Source organism: Paroedura picta, chromosome 2 (assembly GCF_049243985.1).
Source record: "Paroedura picta isolate Pp20150507F chromosome 2, Ppicta_v3.0, whole genome shotgun sequence".
Classification (NCBI taxonomy): domain Eukaryota; kingdom Metazoa; phylum Chordata; class Lepidosauria; order Squamata; family Gekkonidae; genus Paroedura; species Paroedura picta.
The window spans coordinates 113,753,825-113,775,833 of record NC_135370.1 but is presented as its reverse complement, the minus strand read 5'-3'; the positions used below and the strand labels follow the sequence as shown (position 1 = coordinate 113,775,833).

At 42.2% G+C, this 22,009-nt stretch overlaps 1 protein-coding gene across 5 annotated transcripts in view; it reads right to left on the bottom strand.

Moving 5' to 3' along the window:
* The window catches only part of EHF (ETS homologous factor), a 64,381-nt gene extending 42,826 nt beyond the window's left edge, over positions 1-21,555 (bottom strand). The window contains exons 1-2 of one of the 5 annotated variants that reach the window (XM_077322150.1): positions 20,577-20,692; positions 9,782-9,830 (exon numbers count right to left, since the gene is read on the bottom strand). In XM_077322150.1, coding sequence (XP_077178265.1) covers positions 9,782-9,830; positions 20,577-20,581 — 54 coding nt within the window. In that variant the 5' untranslated portion in view covers positions 20,582-20,692. Of the gene's footprint in view, positions 1-5,305; positions 5,421-9,781; positions 9,831-19,728; positions 19,925-20,576; positions 20,964-21,405 lie in introns of those variants that run through there. The other 4 variants (XM_077322153.1, XM_077322151.1, XM_077322152.1 and 1 more) reach the window with 4 other exon arrangements.
* Between the last annotated feature and the right edge of the window lie 454 nt (positions 21,556-22,009).

The following is a 22,009-nucleotide window of genomic DNA, read 5'->3' as shown; positions in this document are numbered from 1 at the left end:
TTTTTTCTTTTGGAATTATTCAGTGGCTTTTTAAAGACAATCTTTCTTCAATCAACAACACATAAAAATTTAGCCCCCCCCCCCATATTTTTCAGATGGACAAAAATCAGCAAATTATGGGAACAGTGAAAAAATGAATGGATTTTTAGAGAACAGGCAGTATTTTTAAGGTAAGGTTTTATTCTCACAGAATGTAATGCATGAAAAAGTCTGTGGACTCTGCTTTTCACTGGAAGCATTAAAATGTTTTGGGGAGCTCCAAATGAGTGAAATCTCTTTAGGCCGCAGCAGGTTACAACTCTTTCTAACTTTAGTAGTAGAATTTACAGGTTTGTTTGTAGAAAACATTTTATATTTATCCTTTAAAATGTCACAAATATGTCAATCAACACATTGCTAAAGCAATAAAATCTATTATTATTATTATTATTATTATTATTATTATTATTATTATTATTATTATTATTATTATTATATTTATTTCCCACCTCTCCCGACAGGCTCGAGGCGGGTCACAACAACTAACCCCATTAAAATTCCCATTAAAACATCAAATTACTAACATGACGGCTTCGTTCATGTAGTTTACCAACTTATAGTCCCCTATTATCACATAAATGTATTTAAATATTAGACCACTGAAGAGGACCCCAAGAGGGGTTGAAATGCATTTGGTTTTCTGGGTTTTTGTCATTTATCCATATGTCAAAATGTTTTGGATTTGTTCAGTAGTATGTGACATATGTTGTTGTTTTAAAATTTTATATTTGCGCCTATATTGAAATAAATATTTGCATTTTAATATTTAATATATTCTGCTGCTGCTCAACCTTTCAGGTTCCTAGTTTGTGTATACAAGTTTATGTTGGGTTATTTTGTTCCATCTTTTGTTGTTTCAGTGGCCGATTCTGCACGACAGTAACTGTGCCAGGCCACCAACAGTGTGTTACTGTGGAGCAAAAAGCTCTCCGTTTTTTTGTTTCACCATGGGGGACACAATGCAGCAGTAGATTAGTTCTACCACACGGGGGGAGGGCTTTGGGTGGATTTATTTTGCAATGGAAATAAATGTTCCTGAAAAATGGAAATAAATGATCTGGTCTACCCCGCAGCACGGCAAAGTGCTCCAAGGCTGACTGGGGCATTTCCCCCCCCCTCTGGGCCTATGTAAGACAGGAAGGATCTGGGTCTCCTCATGGGCCTGCTGTGGCACAGGCACTGTTGTCCCCCATAGTAGGCTAAGGGTACTCAAAAGATTCCATGTTACCTTAGCCTGGGGATTCTGGGATCTGATTCATGCCAGGTCCGGAAGGGCAGTGGCCTGGTGGTAATGTCATATGGAAGCAGGAATTTTCCCCGCTTCCATATGATTGCCTTCTTGGTGTTTTCTGCCCATGCACAATTGGCCAGTTCCAAACAACATCTGAAATCAGACTGAAAAGAATCAAGTAAAGCCAAATCATTCCCTCAATCATCTTGCCCAGAGGGAAGAGATAAGCCTATAATTGACACCTTCAGCCCTCCTAGAATCCTACCCATACAATCTATTTGTAGAAAATGTACCAGAGTGCTTCTCACAATTTCTAATTCCTTATTACAACAGTCCCCAATATGAAATCTTTCCTGATGCCCACCAAGAGTTTTTAAAAAGTGGGTAGGATCTAGGATTCCTGGATTCCCACCAGGGGCAAAGGACTGCCTACCCCAACTTTTGTTCCTCGCTGCCACTTTGTGTGGCTTGCAAAAATAAAACAATGTTAAAAACACCATTGGCATGATGTCACTTTCAGGGAAAATCCAGAAGTGATGCCAGTTCACACTAGGAATCTCTGGAATGCTGTGGTCCCCCTCCCCACATGACCCACCTTGATTCCCACTGGTCGCCTAGCCATTCCACCCTATTGGTGCCTGGCAGGGCTTTTGCCTGGCAAACAAGATTGGCTATTGGATTGACCATTGGAGATGTGATTCTCTGTGCAGGTTAAAATGATGTTTCAGAATCAGCTGTCATTACAGTGTTGGTTGTATTCTCTCACACACTCCTCTTTCTAGCTATATATTTTAAAAATTACTCTCTTCTCCTCTGTACTTGTGCTCTCATGTGTGTTTATGGCCCCAAATATTGCAGTAGCCATTATGTCATTGGCTCCATCTCTTGCAGCAACTATTTTGTGGTTGCACTCACCATCCTGTGTCAGAATTTCAAGGTGCATACAGGCTGAAAAATGTTGGGGATCACAGATGTCATCAACATATGACCAGCAACCACTTAGCCTGGCAACCAAGAGGACAGAGACACAATGGGCACTACTGGTGACAGAGACATTGTGGGACACTATTGGGCAAAACTCACAAGTAATGTCGGTGCATCTTTAGGAACCACTGGAGGGAAACTCTATGAAAACCATAGTTTCCTGCAAGTCCTGGAGCTACGTGCCATCATATCCAGCCTTTCCCTGAGAAATGACTTCATATGAGCAGTGCTACTTTCCCACCTCCCCTGCTACTCCCCACAACTTGGAATGGTGGCAAGCATTAGGAACGTGGGGGGGGGGGGATATGCACCAGGGCTTGGCAACTCTATCAAGAAATCAAATGGATCAATCTCTTAATACCTGTTTAAGGCAGAGAGGAAACTGTCCTGCTCCAGAAGGGGAAAACAGCCATTCAACTGAGCCTATAAGAGTGCTGCTTCAGCATCCAATCACCTTTCAGAATGTGGATGGAATGTTGGAGGGAAAGACAGAGGAGAGAGTTCAGATCTGCTGAAAGGAGAAAGCAGTCATAGCTCAAGCCTGTCTCAGCTAAAAAGCAGACAGAGTGGGTAGCATTGCTTGGTAGTGCAGCAGAGTTGTTTAGCTCTACCCCGAGGAGAGAATAATCCAATTATGAGGCTTGTCACTTGTAATGAGCAGACCTTGTAGCATTTCTTGGGAAAGGGCAGGGTGGTATAGATGGAATTCTATGTGTGAGAGAGGATCCAACCTAGAGGCTAGTCAGTGAAAACCTGAAAGCATTAAAAGAAAATTCAAACCAATCTCTGAGCAACTAGCTCAAATTTGTATTTCTCAGGCAGGTTTGTCCTTTGACTAACTGGAGACATGTGCTGCTATTGTTCTTTTATAACGACCTGTATTTTTTTAAAAAAAAAAACTTGTTTATATACAATTCTGTCTCAGTAATCACCACAAAACTTATCTCATCACAGTGAACCTCTTCGGATACACTTGCTGGGTTAAGAATACCTGGTAACTGAGTGCAAACTTTATAGCTTAAAATATACTTAGTCCTCCAAAATAAAAGTGTAAATTCCCTCAGTTGGTTGAAAAGGTCTGTCATAATATTGCATCCTGCCATCATACTTCTCATGCACATGCACTGCTATGATGTTAGAATACTTTCCATTATACCTGGCTCTGCATGTTTTGGTCAAGGCGAAGCTAACTAAAGAGATCTTTAAAAACAGAACAAACAGCATAGCGAACCCCACCCACAAACACTTTGTTTTCACTCCCCATTCCAATCAGCATACTACTGGAAAGAGGAAAGAGAGAGAATACAGTTGTCTACACACGCAGTCTCATCCCACACCAGATACTACCAAGAGACACTCCAGATACTACCAACTGAGAGAACACTAGCCTAGTACGCATGTATTTGGATTAATCCAAAGTCTGTATGTGTTATTTAAGTGGTTGGGCTCTAGCTCCATTTCTTAATCCTCACTGGTATCCTGATTGCAGACCCAGCAGTTCCACAGCTCAGGAGGAAAACAAGATTCCACAACCCGAGGAAACAAGATGCCTAGCTTTTTTCTCCCCCTTCTGTTGAACTTTTGTCCTTGGCTAATGGTGTGTGTATGGGGGGGGGGGGAGGAACAACTGCTGCAGTAAGGCTGAATGTGTAAGACAATGTAAAAAAAAATGTGAAAAGCATGGCTTCTCTGTACTAAAAAGACATCTATTTTACTTTGTTTTTAAACTGCTGTAACTCCAGAGCTTCAGCAGCAAATATGACAAAAAATTGGCAAGTTTATGTGTACTTCCTAAGTGTCGTATCATGGACTGATTGGGAACATTTGTCTAGATTTTATGAAGAGTGCAGTTTTCAGTCATGATAATGGAAGTATGCAGTGGAAGTGAAATTCCTTCACATGTCTAGCCACAACCATGGGTAAATAATTTCTTCCCACTGAGTGTAACATCACATTTTAAACTTTGGCTCATATAAATGTATGGAACAATAACTTTATTAGAATTTAAGCTGTGACAAGGGTCTTTTGCATTTTTCTCTGTAAAAAAAGCCCCATAAACAAAAGAACAGAGATTAGAATCATAGAATCATAGAGTTGGAAGGGGCCATACAGGCCTTCTAGTCCAACCCCCTGCTCAACGCAGGATCAGCCCTAAGCATCCTAAAGCATCCAAGAAAAGTGTGTATCCAACCTCTGCTTGAAGACTGCCAGTGAGGGGGAGCTCACCACCTCCTTAGGCAGCCTATTCCACTGCTGAACTACTCTGACTGTGAAAATTTTTTTCCTGATATCTAGCCTGTATCGTTGTACTTGAAGTTTAAACCCATTACTGCGTGTCCTCTCCTCTGCAGCCAACAAAAACAGCATCCTGCCCTCCTCCAAGTGACAACCTTTCAAATACTTAAAGAGGGCTATCATGTCCCCTCTCAACCTCCTTTTCTCCAGGCTGAACATTCCCAAATCCCTCAACCTATCTTCATAGGGCTTGGTCCCTTGGCCCCAGATCATCTTCGTCGCTCTCCTCTGTACCCTTTCAATTTTATCAACGTCCTTCTTGAAGTGAGGCCTCCAGAACTGCACACAGTACTCCAAGTGTGGTCTGACCAGTGCCGTATACAATGGGACTATGACATCTTGTGATTTTGATGTGATGCCTCTGTTGATACAGCCCAAAATGGCATTTGCCTTTTTTACCGCTGCATCACACTGCCTGCTCATGTTTAGTTTACAATCCACAAGTACCCCAAGGTCTCGTTCACACACAGTGTTACCTAGAAGCGTATCCCCCATCCAGTAGGCATGCTTTTCATTTTTCTGACCCAGATGCAGAACTTTACACTTATCTTTATTAAATTGCATCTTGTTCTCATTTGCCCATTTTTCCATTGTGTTCAGATCTCGTTGAACTCTGTCTCTATTTGCCAGTCCTCCCAATTTGGTGTCATCTGCAAACTTGATGAGTAGTCCCTCCACCCCCTCATCTAGATCATTAATAAATATGTTAAAAAGTACCGCGCCAAGCACCGAGCCCTGAGGTACCCCGCTACTCACCTCTCTCCAGTCTGATGATACACCATTGACAACAACTCTTTGAGTGCGGTTCTCTAACCAATTCCCTATCCACCTGACTATCTGAAAATCCAGATTGCAGTCCTTCAATTTATCCATCAGAACATCATGGGAAACCTTGTCAAAAGCTTTACTAAAATCCAAGTAAATGACATCAACTGAATTTCCCCGATTCAGCAAACCTGTTACTTGGTCAAAAAAGGAAACCAGGTTGGTCTGACAGGACCTGTTGGAGACAAATCCATGCTGACTTCCTTGGATGCTGACTTCCTAGAATCATAGAGTCGGAAGGGGCCATACAGGCCATCTAGTCCAACCCCCTGCTCAACGCAGGATCAGCCCAAAGCATCCTAAAGCATCCAAGAAAAGTGTGTATCCAACCTTTGCTTGAAGACTGCCAGTGAGGGGGAGCTCACCACCTCCTGAGGCAGCCTATTCCACTGCTGAACTACTCTGACTGGGAAATTTTTTTTCCTGATATCTAGCCTATTATCTCAACATGAAACCAGCGGTGCATTTCTGCAGTGGAAGAAGATTTGCCTCCTCATCAGCTCAACAAGAAAGCGTCCCCCACTCTAAAACGATTCTCCTCCATTGCTGCTACAGGGAATGGCTCCCCCTCCTGCCTGCGAATACTGTAAATGGAACTGCTGCCCCAAAATACAATGGACCATTTATATGTCAAAGCACCGGAAGCAGGTTGTCAAGGTAGAACATACCATAATAGAGCCATTAATTCAGTTGCTGGCATGACTTTCTGTTATCTTCTCAATACCTTCCAGAGGGTATTAGCCCTACCTTTTCCTTTGAGTTGGCAGCATGATTATTTTTGTTATTTTTTATTGCACCTGCTGTTCAAACCCGCTCAAGCCAAGCTTTAGTATGCTGAAATATTAGCAAAGAATGCATCTGTCTCAACAGCCTGAGCTAGTTAGAAGTTAAGAGTGTTTCTACTTACTTTTCTTGAGAAATAGAGGGTTTAACTTGTCAGCATGAATAGCCACTGCTTTTTACAAAGAATCATTGTGCAACAGTTTACTTAAAATGAGTCCCAACAGTTGATATTTGAGGCTGAACTTTTGTTTAACCCACAAGTGAAGCAGCACATCTAGGTATGAGAATATTGTTTGATAAATAATTAGAAGCAGTGCTGTACTTGAAGTGTGAAAGAGTGTAAGGAAGGGTAACAGAATATAGTATGGCAAATGTGTAGTCACAAGCAGTACCACACTTGTGAAAGGAAGAAGACACATATACCCCCTCTTCTTTGTTCTGATGCCTCTGAACAATAATATAGTGAAGTCTCTTGAAAGAAAGTGCTGGAAGAGACAGTAGTTGTACCTCTTTCAAGGCATTCTATAATTTAAGCACAGGCTGTCACAAGGTTTTGCAAACAATGGCACAAAAAGCACCAGACAGTCACAACTAAGAGTCTTGTCTAGGAATCACTAGGTGGCTAACAGCAAGTACCAACAAAGAATGCCACCCATGCAAAAGGAAGAGTTTTACTCCCAGGTCAGCAACAGGAACTAACAAGCTACATACAAATACAAATTGCCCTTGTGAAGTTGTTTGAAACCATGACTTTTGTGTTTGCTTCCCATATTTCTCACACGGAAGATTTAAAGGAAGAAAAAATATGTTTTACAGAATATTAGAGAATGGCACATGGAACCCTTCAGTCATTTTTTAAAACTGATTAAGAAAAGTAATAATAGAAGAATTGAATACAGATAATATATGAATAATAAATAAACCATGAATAAATTGAATAAGCACAAACATCCTTTGACTGTTCATTTCAAAAGTCAGGCAAGTCATTTTCAGGTTGAGCACAATGTCATTGGATGCTTCTCTTTACTGTTCAAACGGGCAAGCCTGTCGGGAAGGAGAAACACGCAACAATTTCTGCTGTGTTTTGCCCTCCGCTCTTCATTTCCAGATTGATTTTTTTTTAATGGCACAGTTCGCATTGCTATGGGACAGCAAACCAACATGCCCTCAGTTTAAATAAAATGTTCTCTTCAGTGTGCATAGTAATATTGGGAGTGGGCAGCAACTCACATTCCTGTTTGTGTTTTCTGGCAGTGGGCTTTGAATGGGGAAGGGAGGGCATGTGATGAAGCAGCCATTTCCCTATTAGCTTAGCATCCATGCCCTTTAATGTAAATCTTTATTGTGAACACACAATCAGGGTCCAATTACTCATACTCCATTTTAACCTCCAAACAACCCTAGTTCAAATTCCTAGTTTCAAGGAGAAAATAAGAGAATTATATTTTACTTTATTTTGCACCATCAGCTTTAGCCTTCTTCCATGTAAGTTTACTGGAAGCAGAGAATGAGGAAAGACACTTTGTGCTTGAGAGAAAGATGGGGTAGAAATGAACAAAGTAATAATGGATAATAATTAAAATACAAGCAAGTTATGTTGTAAGATTTCACAAGGCAAACAGCAATAATGTCATAATCACCATTACCTAATCATAATCTGTTTGTCCTAAGAGGGTGATGAAAACTCCTAACCAAGGCAGACCACAAATACTCCCAATGTTTTTGCATTGTTGAGGGCACCCCCAAGAACGCAGAAAAATAAGACTTTGTAAATTAATCCATAAAAAGGAGGGGACCTCAAAATCATCCTGATGATGACTGAAAATCTAGAAGGAATGGAAAATCTGATAAAACAGAAATTATTAGAGAACTTAGTTATGCCACTAATTAATCAACATTATTTTCAGTAAAGTTTTTCCTGTGTATTACCAGAGATATGTGTAACTCACGTGTTCTATATTCCACATAAAACCTGGATAATTATACACTAACCTGATTAATGAAGTAACAAGCTAAAGTTCAAATTTGTGTAAATTGCAGTTCCTTTTATGTATTGTCGTCACTTTTATTCCATGTGGCCTTAACAGAAACACCTTGCCCTCCCTCCTCTACCGCAAAACCAATATTTTATAAATTTTTTGCAGCTACAGCAGTGTTTCCCTCATATCTTTAATTGATACAGTGTTAAAGGCATTGTCCAAATTGCTTTAACACAATGCAAAGTGGATATATCCATAATTGCACACTTGTTTATAGAGTATCTGAATGCATATTACATGTACTGGTTAAAGGGGGAAATGATGTAATTGTGCTGTTGTTGAATTTTAGATTTTCAATTAAAACACTTTGCATTTTGTCTTAAATATTTTGCTAATCACACATGCAAGAAAATTAAAACAATTTACAAAGTCTACTACTATGGTACTTATCACACTGAATATGAGTAATTAGTATAATGATTCACAGTACAGAAAATAAGGGGAACTAGAAGCTACAGGTATCAATGATTTTGACACAGGGATTTTGTGATTAATATTGTCCCAGCTTTATATGCTATACTAGGGACAAAGCCCATTTTTTAAAATGGGCATGTTGAGGGTTGGGGAGAAGGCAGTAGGGGCGGGTGCAGCGCAGGAAGGGTGACGGGGCCGGCAGGCTGCAGGCCGGGTCCGGAGCTTCCAGCGCTGCAAAAACGCTCCCTGGGCCCCGGAGAAGACGCCATCCCCGGGGCCAGGGAGCATTTTCCCTCTCCCCCCTGACTTGCAAAAATGCTCCCCAGGCCCCGGGGAGGGCGGAGCGCCTTCCCCGGGGCCTGGGGAGCTTTAGTCTGGGCAGCTGGATGTGAAAAAATGCTCCCCAGGCCCAAGGGAGGGCGCTCCATGGCTCTGCGAGCCGCGGAGCGCCTTCCCGGGGCCTAGGGAGCATTTTTCTGGGTGGCGGGACTGGCAAAAATGCACTGCATGCGTGGCCGAGCAATCGCCCTGCTTTCTGCCACCGGTCCCCAGCCTCAAAAAGGTTGGGGACCACTATTTTAGACTATTTAGAGGATTGCACTGCATGTTTTCACTGGCAACTATTAATGTTGTAGTAAGAAGACAGAGAAGACCGATGAACAAGCTCATAGAATTCCCAACTCAGAAAGTATATATGAACTAGCAGTCAATTTACTGTCCAATACCAAATCCATTGAAAACAATTGGTTGTCATGAGCTTTCTGTGACCCCATGATTACAGCTTGGTGGGCACCCCAGCTCCACCAGATTAGCATTGGAAGTATGCCCAGTGTTCACAATTCTCACAGCCCCAATCCCCAAGGGCTACCACAACCCACAGCAAATTCTTCTACTCTGTGGAGGAAAAGAAACACCTGCCATGTCAGCCTGGCTGGGCCACCCACAATTCTCCAAAGGCAAATTTGGAAGGACAGAAAAGCAAACATGACAAGAGACTTCTGACAGGAACTCCCCAAAATTACCCCTTGATGATAGCTTTGCAGGCACCCCATCAGACAAGCAAGGGAAGTATGACCAGCGCACACAATTCTCCAACACCAGTGCACTCAGCCCCCCAAGGGTTGACACAATCTGCTGTGAATTCTTCTGCTCCACAGAGGAAAAGAAATACCTGTTGGTTTTGGGCTGGCTGGGCCACCCATAATTCTCCAAAGGCAAATCTGGAAGGAGAGAAATGCAGATATGAGAGGAATCTTCCTTTGAGATGTAGGCCTTGCTTCAAACGTCTTGTACTGAATCAAGCCTTCCTGTCTTCTGCATGAGAGGCATGGGGAGGGGGAAGACAATCTCCACCTACACCATTATTGTGCATCTGGTGGAGCAGGAGAGCATGAAGCAGGACATCATCTCCTCCATGACCATCCTGCATGAGGAAGAGTTCAGCATCAGCTCCAATGACTGGCTGACCCTCTCCCAAATGGTGTGTGTCTCAAGACCTTTCAGGGCACCACTAATGTGGTGTGCACTCATACAGTCAGCCTGGGGCAAGTCATATTCAAGGGCTGGATTGGACACTGGCCTCTGCACTGGAGCCAGCTGTTCTCCTACAGACCAGGGCCTTGGCAGAGAAGTTGCATGTGGACATCACCACCATTGCATCCTTCCTGCAAGAAAGGGGAATACAAGCTGTCCTGTATAGCTGTGATCCCTAGATAAAAGGCAGCATTGCATTCTGGAATGCAGAACTCTTGCAATGGAAGAATGAGCTCTTCGAAGACTGCAGAGGTTGTAGGCCTACAGACATAGCCATTGAGATGTCTATGCAGCTAATCAGAGATGCATAGTGCCTTTTTTTAATGCCACCCCTTTTGGCATCATGAGCCTTGAATCTTTTAAAAATTAATCTCAAGCCTGATTTTTTTTGGGGGGGGGGACTTTAGAGAGGCATGCTTTGTGTTTTAATTGGGGGAGAGGAATTGTTTTTTGTTTTTCCTGCACAATTTAACACAATTTAAATTAACCTATTCATTGCTCCAGGAACTTTGCTTAAAAAAAAAAAACATCCCTGCAAGAAGGGATAGGGAGGCGGGTGCAAGGACAGGCACTGGAGGTGGAAATAGTGCTACTTCGGTTCTACACATTTCCTTGGCATGTGGCTTGCTGGTTGCTCTCCTCTGGCTAGTATTACATAGTTTAGGGAATCCACTTTATGTGATTCCCCAGCTAGCGCTTTAAAATAGATGGTGTAGCTACCGGTTTGCTGCTTGGATGCTGTATGTTGGCGACATTGTGCAAAACACCTGCAGAAAGTAAGCATTTCACTATATTTATCAGGTGTGGAATGGCCCTGGGCATTTCTGCACACATTAAATGTAGTGTAATGTTTGCCAAAAGAAGTCTCTATATTCCAGCCACTATATTCCTATGATGTCGCTAACATCCAGCATCTGGGCAGTAATCAGCTTGCTACATCCTCCATTTTAAAGCGCGAATTTGGGAATCACATAAACTGGATTCACCAACCTATAGTGCGAGCTACCGGAGAGCAACTAGCAGGCAACCAGCAGAGGAAAGGTATGAAGGCTCAAACACGCTAAAGCCACCTGGCTTGTTCCGCCCTTGCACCTGTCTCCCTCTCCCTTTCACCAAGCCAAACTACTAGTGCCCTTCTTGGCCCCGGAACACCTAGCCATAGTGATCCATGCAACAGTCACTTCTAGACTGGACTTCGGCTACTTGCTCTATACAGGCCTGCCCTTAGCCTTGATGCAGGGCCATTCTGCACAATGGGCAATCTTGCTAAATCTGAGCGCTATTGAAAAGTGCTGTGATCAAAAGCGGCAGGTCTCAGTAGTGCACACAGCCATTTCTATCGAAAAAAAGGCTCTCCTCCCGCCCCTGGCCATCAATCAAACAGAACAGCCAATTAACTGTTGTGTTCATGCTTCCCTTTAGAAACTTTTAAAAACCCCAAAACACCATTAGCAACACATATTCGTTAATTTGATGTATCAGAAAAGACCTTTTTCGCTGGGGTGGGAGCTGGCGCTTAATAGTTTACACACTCTTAAAGTAACCCCCCCCCCCCGTGCTATTTCTGGCTGAAATTACAGGCAGTGTCGAATGGGGGGCTGTATTGTGCTTGGAAACTTTACAGACAATTGCTTGTGAAGGGATTTCAGCCAAAGACGCATCGCTTATTCATTGCTTTTGTCGGTTTAAGGGGGGGAAATGGTGATCGCGATGCCGGAAGCTCGGGTGCGAGAGCTTAGGGAGGGACATGCTTGCTACCGCTATACTGAGAATGCACATGTCTTTTTTGGATGTGTTGCAGGTTGTTCTCAAGAGTCTAGTGGGGTTTTTTTTAGGGGGAATCCACTTTTGTGGGTTCCCCGAAAAGCGCTACAATGAAATGATTTTTGTGGGAGTATTGCAGGAGTGTTGCAGATTGTGTACGATGTCGTGAATAACAAAAAATAAATAGCGTTACACAATGGTAACACTTCAGCAACATTAACGCTGGGCGGAATGGCCCTCAGAAAGTACAGCTGGTCCAGGGGAGGGCAGTGACAAATGCAATAAATAAATAAATAAACTTGCAAAACCAGGACCATTTCCATATTAGGAGATATGCCTTGTTTTAGCTTTGCTTTGGATTTCTTTTGGATGCTAAAAGTCAATTCTAACCTTTCCACATTTGGGCTTTCCTCCCCTTATTTCCCAGTCTGAATTTTTTTTTGCACTTGCCCTCTGTATTGAGTCCAACTGAGGCAGCCCCCCATCACACAATGCTTCCTTCCCCTTTTCCAAATATGTGTCCTTTGAAAAATTGTGCTTGCTTGCACCTTTGTTTTCATTGTGCCCCTTAATCTCACCATTCTGTACCCTTGATCACCTCTTCCCTTCCCCCCAAAATGGGGGGAATGCAATTTTTTAAAACTGAGTTATAATGTTATAACATGATAACATTGTTGTATAAGGCTGGAAGACTGCTTTTTTAAAAGCCTAAAATAGTGTTATATTTTGATCACTGCCTTTTTTTAAAAGGCAGATTTTTTTAGAATGGATGGGGAGAGGGAGGGAGGGGGAGGGAGGGGGAAGGAGGACAGCGATGAGCAAAGGGGTGTTCCCAAACAACTCAAAATGGTGGGTGTTGGGAAAAATCTTATTGTATTAATTTCCTCATTTGGCAGCCCCAAATTAGATCCCATTAGATCCCACTTTAAACTGGTTTTCTGTGGATTCCTTTGCTATGGGACAAGTAAGGGGGCAATTTGGGTCTGCGCCCGAGGAGGTGAATTTCAGTGCAGAAATGGATGAAAAACTTGATCCTTCAAAAATGCAAATCTGAACAATATTCCTATTATGGAAACTGTCCAGGTGAAGGAATGGAGCTTTCAGAACTGTCCTCAGTGTGCCTGCTCAGAAGCAAAGTAACTGAGCTCAGGGCCATTCCGCATGACTTTAATGTAGCAGAAGGCTTGCAAATTGTAAACGCTACTAATTTGCAGTTCCGCAAAATGTCCCACACAATCTGCCACACTCCTGAAACAGTCCCGCAAGAAGCGATTCGTTGTAGCACTTAAAGGGAAATCGGGAAAAGTGGATTCACCCTCCGAAAAGTGCTACACTCTTGCCAACAATCTGCAACAGTAGCAAAAAAGACCTGTGCATTCCCATTGTTGCGGTTCCAACAAAGTCCCTCCCCCTGGCTCTCTCCTCCGAACTTCCAGAGAAGCGGTCGCCATTTTTTTTCTCAGAGCAAGCAGAAAGCAACGAACCAGCGAGCCTTCATTCACCCAGCGAGGCTTCTCTGGCTACAGTCCCTCCACAGAAGTGCTTTAAAACTCCCCTAAGTTCCCAAGCACAACACAGCCCCATTTGCACCCATTCGGGGGGGGGATTTTTCTTTTCACTTGGGGGGAGCATGGTAACGATGAATCACCAGCTCACATGCCAGCTGCCAGCTAGATGGGTCTCTCCGTTGTAACGAATCAAGGCATAATCGTTGCAACGTGCTTTTTTTTAAACCTGTTCTTAAAGGGAAAGGGGCTTTCCCGGGGCATGATAAAGGTAAAGGTAAAGGTATCCCCTGTGCAAGCACCGAGTCATGTCTGACCCTTGGGGTGACGCCCTCTAGCGTTTTCATGGCAGACTCAATACGGGGTGGTTTGCCAGTGCCTTCCCCAGTCATGACCGTTTACCCCCCAGCAAGCTGGGTACTCATTTTACCGACCTCGGAAGGATGGAAGGCTGAGTCAACCTTGAGCCGGCTGCTGGGATTGAACTCCCAGCCTTATGGGCAAAGCTTTCAGACGGCTGCCTTACCACTCTGCGCCACAAGAGGCCCTAGGGGCATGATAACAACCACCCATTGGCTGTACATTTGATTGACGGCCAGGGACAGAACAAAGCACAGAAAAAATCGCTTCCTGTCTAGCAATTTTTGCGAGACCAGAAACCTGTGGGAAACGAATGAAACGCTACTGAATTCCATTAAAAAAGCAGGTATGTGTAACGCCAAGATTGCACTTTTAAAAATAGCATTTCTGCTTTGTGGGACCAATTGGCAACATTGGTCCTTGTGTGGAAAGGCCCTCAGTGTTTCCAAAATTGCAACTTAATCCTTTTTAGTTTGTCTTGAACTCAAATACTGAACCTACATATGTCAATGTATTTCAATGGGTAAAGATTTCGACGTGAAAAGCCCAGGCTGAAATCCTTGCCTATCTATAGATCACAAAGCAGCTTTGAACTGTTCGTCTCCTTCCCATCTATAAAGCACTCAGGAAGAAGATTCATATAAAAATATAATAATCATCAGAATAATAAAAAACAGATTTTCAACATGTGTAGAAACTTATATCCAGGCCATTGGCAGACAAGACAGGTCTTTCTACAACCTGAGAAAAGCAGTGGGTAAACAAAAAAAACCTAAAATTAAAAAACAAACAAATGTTGGGAAATTAAACCCATCAAAATGATAGAAGTTGCATCTGCAGCTTTAAGAAATGAAATCCCCCAGTGGCCATTGCTAGACAACATCAGTGGTGTTGCTAGCTTTCATACTTTGGTTTCTGTGAATAAAAGACTGGAATTTGGACTTTAAGGGAAGATTTGCCAGGGCCAGCAGCAACCACCAGGCAACTTCATACCACATGACCTGTATGACTTAATCAGGCCAAGCTGCTTCCAGGAGAATATTGTAACTGCTTTGGGTTCTCTTGGGGAGAAAGGCGGGTATAAATGAAGTAAATACATATAGCTGAACATGGGATGCAGATAAAAGCTAGGTTTGTTAGTGGGTGAGTGGGTGGGAAGGACAGTAGAAAGCAAATAAAGGGGGAATAGGGGGGCTGTCATGGACAGTGAAATAATACAGGTAGGGGGATACAGGGGAAGGGAAGGTGTTTCCCACAAGTTATTGCAACTTCCTCACTGTGCAACTGGGTGAAGACTAGCAGCAAGCCTACCATCTCGTAACTGGCCCACACTTTTTCAGATAAAGGCTGCCAAGGAAAGAGAAGGAGGAAAAACTGAGGATGGGAGAAAGATAACAGTGGATTAGCTGCTTGGAAGGGAAAAAAACACGGAAAAGAAAGGAGGAAAATTATCTGTTGCTCTAGAATCATAGAATCATAGAGTTGTAAGGGGCCATACAGGCCATCTAGTCCAACCCCCTGCTCAATGCAGGATCAGCCCTAACCATCCTAAAGCATCCAAGAAAAGTGTGTATCTAGCCTTTGCTTGAAGACTGACAGTGAGCGGGAGTTCACCACCTCCTTAGGCAGCCTATTCCACTGCTGAACTACTCTGACTGTGAATTTTTTTCCCTGATATCTAGCCTATATTGTTGTACCTGTAGTTTAAACCCATTACTGTGTGTCCTCTCCTCTGCAGCCAACAGAAACAGCATCCTGCCCTCCTCCAAGTGACAACCTTTCAAATACTTAAAGAGGGCTATCATGGCCCCTCTCAACCTCCTTTTCTCCAGGCTGAACATTCCCAAGTCCCTCAACCTATCTTCATAGGGCTTTGTCCCTTGGCCCAAGACCATCTTCGTCCCTCTCTGTACCCTTTCAATTTTATCTACGTCCTTCTTGAAGTGAGGCCTCCAGAACTGCACACAGTACTCCAGGTGTGGTCTGACTAGTGCCGTATACAATGGGACTATAATATCTTGTGATTTTGATGTGATGCCCCTGTTGATACTGCCCAAAGTGGCATTCGTCTTTTTTACCGCTACATCACACTGCCTGCTCATGTTTAGTTTACAATCCACAATTACTCCAAGGTCTCGTTCACACACAGTGTTACCTAGAAGCGTATCCCCCATCCAGTAGGCATGCTTTTCATTTTTCATTATCCAACTGTTGCTTAAAGACTGCAAATGAGGAGAGCTCACCACCTCCTTAGGCAGGCTATTTCACTGCTGAACTACTCTGACTGTAAAATACTTTTCCTGATATCTAGCCAGTACTCTTGTATATGTAGTTTAAATCCATTACTGTAGATCCTATCCTCTGCTGCCAACAGGAACCACTGACAACCTTTCCCCTCTCAACCTCCTCTTCTCCAAACTGAACATTCTAAGTCCCTCAGAAACAACCATGGGCTCCTTTTGGGGGCCCTGTTCATTAAAGCTCATTCTGAATCAGGCTATTGAGCATGGATCAAGAAAATCTGCAGAATGGAAGCAGGGATAAACAGAGGGAGATATTTATACAACCTTAAAAGAAGTCCCAGGCTTGCACAAAACTCTGAAAAAATGCTAATTAAAACTTCTCAAAATAATGAAAACACCTATAGCTTTAAGAAAAGAATGTCTGCTGAGTGTTCAGTGGCCATTTGGGTGGAGGATTGACACCCACAATATTTCTAATCCTTGGCTTCTGAAAAGCAAAGTTATGGGGGAAAGGAGCAGGGGAGGCCAAAACAGCCCTGAAAAAGGACCTCCCCTTACCCCATAATTTCCCTTGATAAAGGAAGACTTGCTGAGACCATCTCTAGCATGTAGGGGTGCCAGTTCCCAGGTGGTACCTGGAAATCTTGCAGCATTACATACCTCATCTCCAAATATAGAGATCTGGTCATCTGGACAAAATGGATGTTTTGAGAAGTGGACTCTCCAAGTTACCTCACTGAGTTCTCTGTCCTTCCTAGGTTCCATCCCCAAATCTCCAGGAGTTTCCTAACCTGGTTCTAGCAACCCAATCCCACCTGAACCCCCACCAGTGGCCAAAGGAAACCTGGCAATTCTACCCAGAAGCAACTAATAACCCACACAATTTGCCTGGGTAACTTTTGTAACCAGGCCAGACTTCTCCCATGGACACAGTGGCCAGAGGGATTGATGAAGACTGGATAAAGATATGTTGGCTGGTTGGTGGGAAGGATAGAAAACTTTAGAGGCTATATGGGCTGTCAGGGAAAGGAAAGAGAAGATAGTGGGGTAGAGGATGGGGGGGGACGAGAAGTTCCCTGCAAGTACTTGCCGTTCCCCCTGCTTGTAAATAAAGACAGTCATGCTCATCACTGGCCACTAAATGCTGCATTCTAGCTATTGTTGGTCCTTGGAAGAAAAGGGTTCCAAGGTTGGGGCAGCTGCTGAGACTCTTCCCCTCATTGGTCCCCTCGACACATACATAGCAAAGTGGGACCCACTTCCCTGTAGTAAAATCCCAGCAAATGAATGACTGTGTGTGAAAATAAGTCCAATGACAGCTTTAAGTTTTATCTAAGGTATAAGTTTTTTTGTGCACACACATTTCTTCAGACAATGAAATGGAAATTACCAGTCCATACACGTGAGCAGTAAAGTAGCATACAATATATCACAATTGGAGATTGATATATTTTGTGGTCTGTTGTGGGGAGAGGAAATGGAAGGCGACTGTAAGCCGCTTTGAGACTCCATCAGGTAGAGACAAGCAGTATATAAGAATCAACTCTTCTTATTTTAATTGATATAGATAGATATGTTCCCCCCTCCCCAGAATTAAACTCAAACAAATTGCAAATTAAGCTGTTTGGTCCTTGAATCTGTTAAACATCTTTATTATGCTGTATTCTAATTTACTGCTCACCCTCTACCTATATATATGGACTGTCAGCTTCTGTTTCATTGTAACTGAAGAAGTGTGTGTAAACAAGAAAGCTTGTAAACAAGAAAGCTTGTGTAAACAAGAAAGCTTGTACCCAGAATTAAACATACTTGGTCTTAAAGACGCCACTGGATTTGAACTGTGTTCTGCTACTTCAGACCAACATGGCTACCCACCTGAATCTATCTCTTTGTGAAAACATCAGGGCCAATCATATATACATGATTAGAATATACATATAACCCTCATTTGGTGGTAATATTCATATATTCACACTCACTGCCCAGTGGTATGGGGGATACAACTTAAGGGAGCAATTCACATCTGTGTTGGTGTGTGAAAGACTGTGAAAGGGGCATACATAAAGTAAGCACCTTGGATGACGGCAAACAACCACAAGGCTGACTTAGCAAAGTAAAAGCATGGATATTAATTTTGATATTCTCTGGAAATGACAAGCGCTAATATAACTTTTACTATTTATACCTGTAAGTTTGACCCTCTTATATTTGTCAGTTGATTTCTGTCACTTGCACATAGACTCTTGCAAAAGATCAACAATGACTTTAAGATTATAGTCACATATCATGATCTTAACTACAGCAAGGCCAACACCTGTCTGATAAATGTTCTACTAAGTGATCATAGTAGACCATACTCTCTGTGGCACTATTGCATATATACTGTGAATGGTTTTTCATACTGAAAATATTTTTTCTTTCTCTAAACCTTTCAATTCCTTGTGAGGATACAATGGGGCAAAAAGAGGCATGTACGCTGTGAGACGGAAAGAAGTACAGTATTTCCAAATGCAAACATAAATCCTCAAGGAATTTGATATTCAGAATTCCTCAAAACAATAATAAGCTCTATTCCTTTAGAAAACAGATTACTATCAGTCTGAATTATAGTTTAAGTCATTGTGTTCCCCTTAACTTCTATGATCAACAAACATTCTTTAGTGAGGTGCTGCTTTTACATATACTAAATAATGCAGTTTCAATCTACTTCTACAACCGTTTGCAAGTGCACGTTGCAATTTCACACAGTAAAAATCTAATTGCAAAGTGCTTTGAATGTGGATTGTAAATGCATTATCTAGTGTGTATAGAATCAGAAAGTTGGACGGGGCCATTCAGGCCATCTAGTCCAGCCCCCCACTCAATGCAGGATCAACCTAAACCATCCAGGATAAGTATTTGTCCAGCTGCTGCTTGAAGACCACCAGTGAGGGGGAACTCCTTAGGCAGTCAATTCTCCTGCTGATGTACTCTGACTGTGAAATGTTTCCCCCCCCCCCTGATATCTGGTCGATATTGTTCTTCATGTAGCTTAAGCCCATTACTGTGGGTATAGGTCCTATCCTCTGCTGTCAACAGGAACTACTCCCTGCCCTCCTCCAAGTGACAACTTTTCAAATACTTAAAGACAGCAATCATGTGTCCCCTCTCAATATCCTCTTCTCCAGGCTGAACATTTCCAAGTCCCTCAGCCTTTCCTAATAAGAGCTTTGTTCCCAGGCCCCAAATATTCTTATTGCTCTCCTCTGAACCCTCTCAATTTTGTCCACATCCTTTTTGAAGTGAAAAAAGGATTCTATGAAAGGATTCTATGCAAGCTAATTCTTAAACATCAACGTATGCAAACAGACTGAAAAGGGCTAGTTAAAATGAAAGGTTAAAATACTGATCAGTTCTCTACACCAATTATACACGTTACAGGCCATGTCTCCAATTTATTCAGCACCACAAGTCTAATGTTCTCAAACATAAAAGCAAAAAACAAAACAAAACTGTACATGTAAGAACACATAGTTTAAAGTTTAAACCATAAGACCAATGCCTATTATGATTTAATTGCATGTATAGACTATTGATTTAATTAATGCAATTTTCTATTGTAAATCATAAGGAACGATAGAAAATACTGTTATTTTTTAATATGTAAAATCTTGATCAATTTATGATCACTTGTTCTAGAGTTATTCTAACTAAAAGCCAGTAGAAATGGGTACCCTAGCATCTCCAGATTCAGATTCTGAAACCTCTTTGTCTTGTCCATTCCTTAAAGTTCTTCAGCCTTGTAGTGACCGGTGTCTAGATATCAAATCCATGAGGAGAACCTCGAGAGTCATTAATGATACGTAGATATTAGTAACTCTTGATGATGCAGAGGAAGGAAAGTTCACTGTAGAAAAGCCTAAACGTCAAAACCAGGAGCCCAATCCAGGACTACCAAATGGTAGTGTAATAATGTGAGAAAAGTCTCTTTCGTTACTAGAACCAACCAAAATACTAGAACCTTTGGCATTAGCCTGGAGCTATTCTTTAAAAGTTTTTAGGAATCAGTAGCTGCTTGAAATAAATTGTTGAAGTAGCAAGAAAAAAGAATAGGATGCCCAATCCTGGATTAAAAGATGTGTAAAACCAACACTGAGCATTTGGCATTTTTATGTCCCTCATCAGTATCATACTTTGCCTTGTTGCGAAGGCTAACTGCACATTGATCAGTAAACACAAAGAGCAGATAGTATCTTTATACAGAAGGCGTAAATACATACCATCGTTTATTTTATTTTTTAAAAAAGATAGCTGTTACAGTTTCCTACTAAAAGCACTGCAGTCCTGCACATAGTTGGGAAAGTTAAAACACTCTTTTCAAGTGGGATTTGAGCTGCCAGTGTACAGGATTGCCTCTGAAGACTTTAATGAGAGCTTCTCAAAAGCTTTGGATCAAAAGATTGCCTTTTCAAAACCAGGCTGAGATTTCAACATTACTTCCAAACCTAGTTCATACTTGTGCTCTCTGCTTTTTCCCTCTTAAGAGCTTAAAAACAAATAGAGATTTGTAAAAAGCCCTTACCTCATTAAGCTGCTGGTTCTGTTGGGAAAATCCTTTCGTAGAAGCAGTGAAAAGTCTAAACAGACTCTGCCAGATGTTAGGTAAACGTAGGTGGCAGGCTATCGCTTCAAAAAACCTCTGAGCAATGAAGATATAAATGGATGTGATATTAATTTTAAAACATTTCTTAGAATGTTTAGCTAGCCAATTGTGGGAATTCTTAGGTCACTTCCTGTTATTCTGATTGGATCTGCTAAAATTAAACTTCAAAAAACCCCACAGGGATGGCAAACATTTGCATACAGCCAACTCACACCTTCGCGCACAAACAAAACAAGTCTAACCAGGTTACACTTGTGTCCCAAGAACAAAAGAGAAAAAAGCCTTGTTAATGGATGAGGCATTGGTTTCTCAGATAGTGGGTTGTTGGGGTTTTTTTAACTAAAGGCAGGTTATTTCAGGTAGTTGGTAAAATATAATTAGGAGAGAAATAGACTGAAAAAATGAGGCTGTCAGCTCATTTCAAATGAGACAACTGAAATAAGCTGGGGGGGGGGGAGATAAAACCAGAAAACAAACTGCATGGAACAGTTTACACTGGCAGAAAGCCGGAGCAAACATCCCAGAGCTAAAAGATTATTTTTCTCCTTCCAAGTTTTCATTTGCCATCACCGGACAAAATCAGTTGGTGCACTTGTCAGATAATTTGTGCCTATATGCATCCCTTCCTACTTGTATCACAAAACAGAGCAGTACAAAAACTTGGCACAAATGGAAGGTGGCATACCTCCACAAGGAGTGACCATGGTTATTTCACAAAGAACCAACAGAATGTATGAACTTGGCTCACCTTGTTAACCACACTGCCTTTCTGTTTCCAGCAAGTGCATGCTGATAATTCAGGATACTGCAGGATCTATCCATATAGCCCACGAAACGACCCTAGCGGTGTAATCCTGAGCAGGGTTACACCATTGTAAGCTCAGCGACTTCAACTGATTTAGAAGAGTGTCACTCGGCTGAGGACTGCATGGTCCCACACCAGTTTCCCTAACTGTGATCACAGAAGATGACCACACAAAGTGTGATTTTGTCTGCCAACCAAAGCGAGAGATCTAGGTGCTGCACACCAATGGCTCTGACTATGCTAAAGGAAGCTGGAGGAAAGTCATATGCCAGGAAACTCTAACTCAGTCCTCTATGTCATTAAAGGAGTGCTCTGGACATATGAAGGGGACCACACATTCACAAACAAGGCATATTTAGATAATGGTCCAGCATAGTGTAGTTAGTGTCTTTTTAAATACACACATGCAGATACAGGTTTATGCCACCAATGCCTATTTAGCTGAAGAATATCTACAACAGCAGGTGAAATTTTCAGAGAGAAAAAGCTCCATCACGATATCTATTTATGTAAAACTTATTTTGTCCATTTCTAACCTGATCTGCTG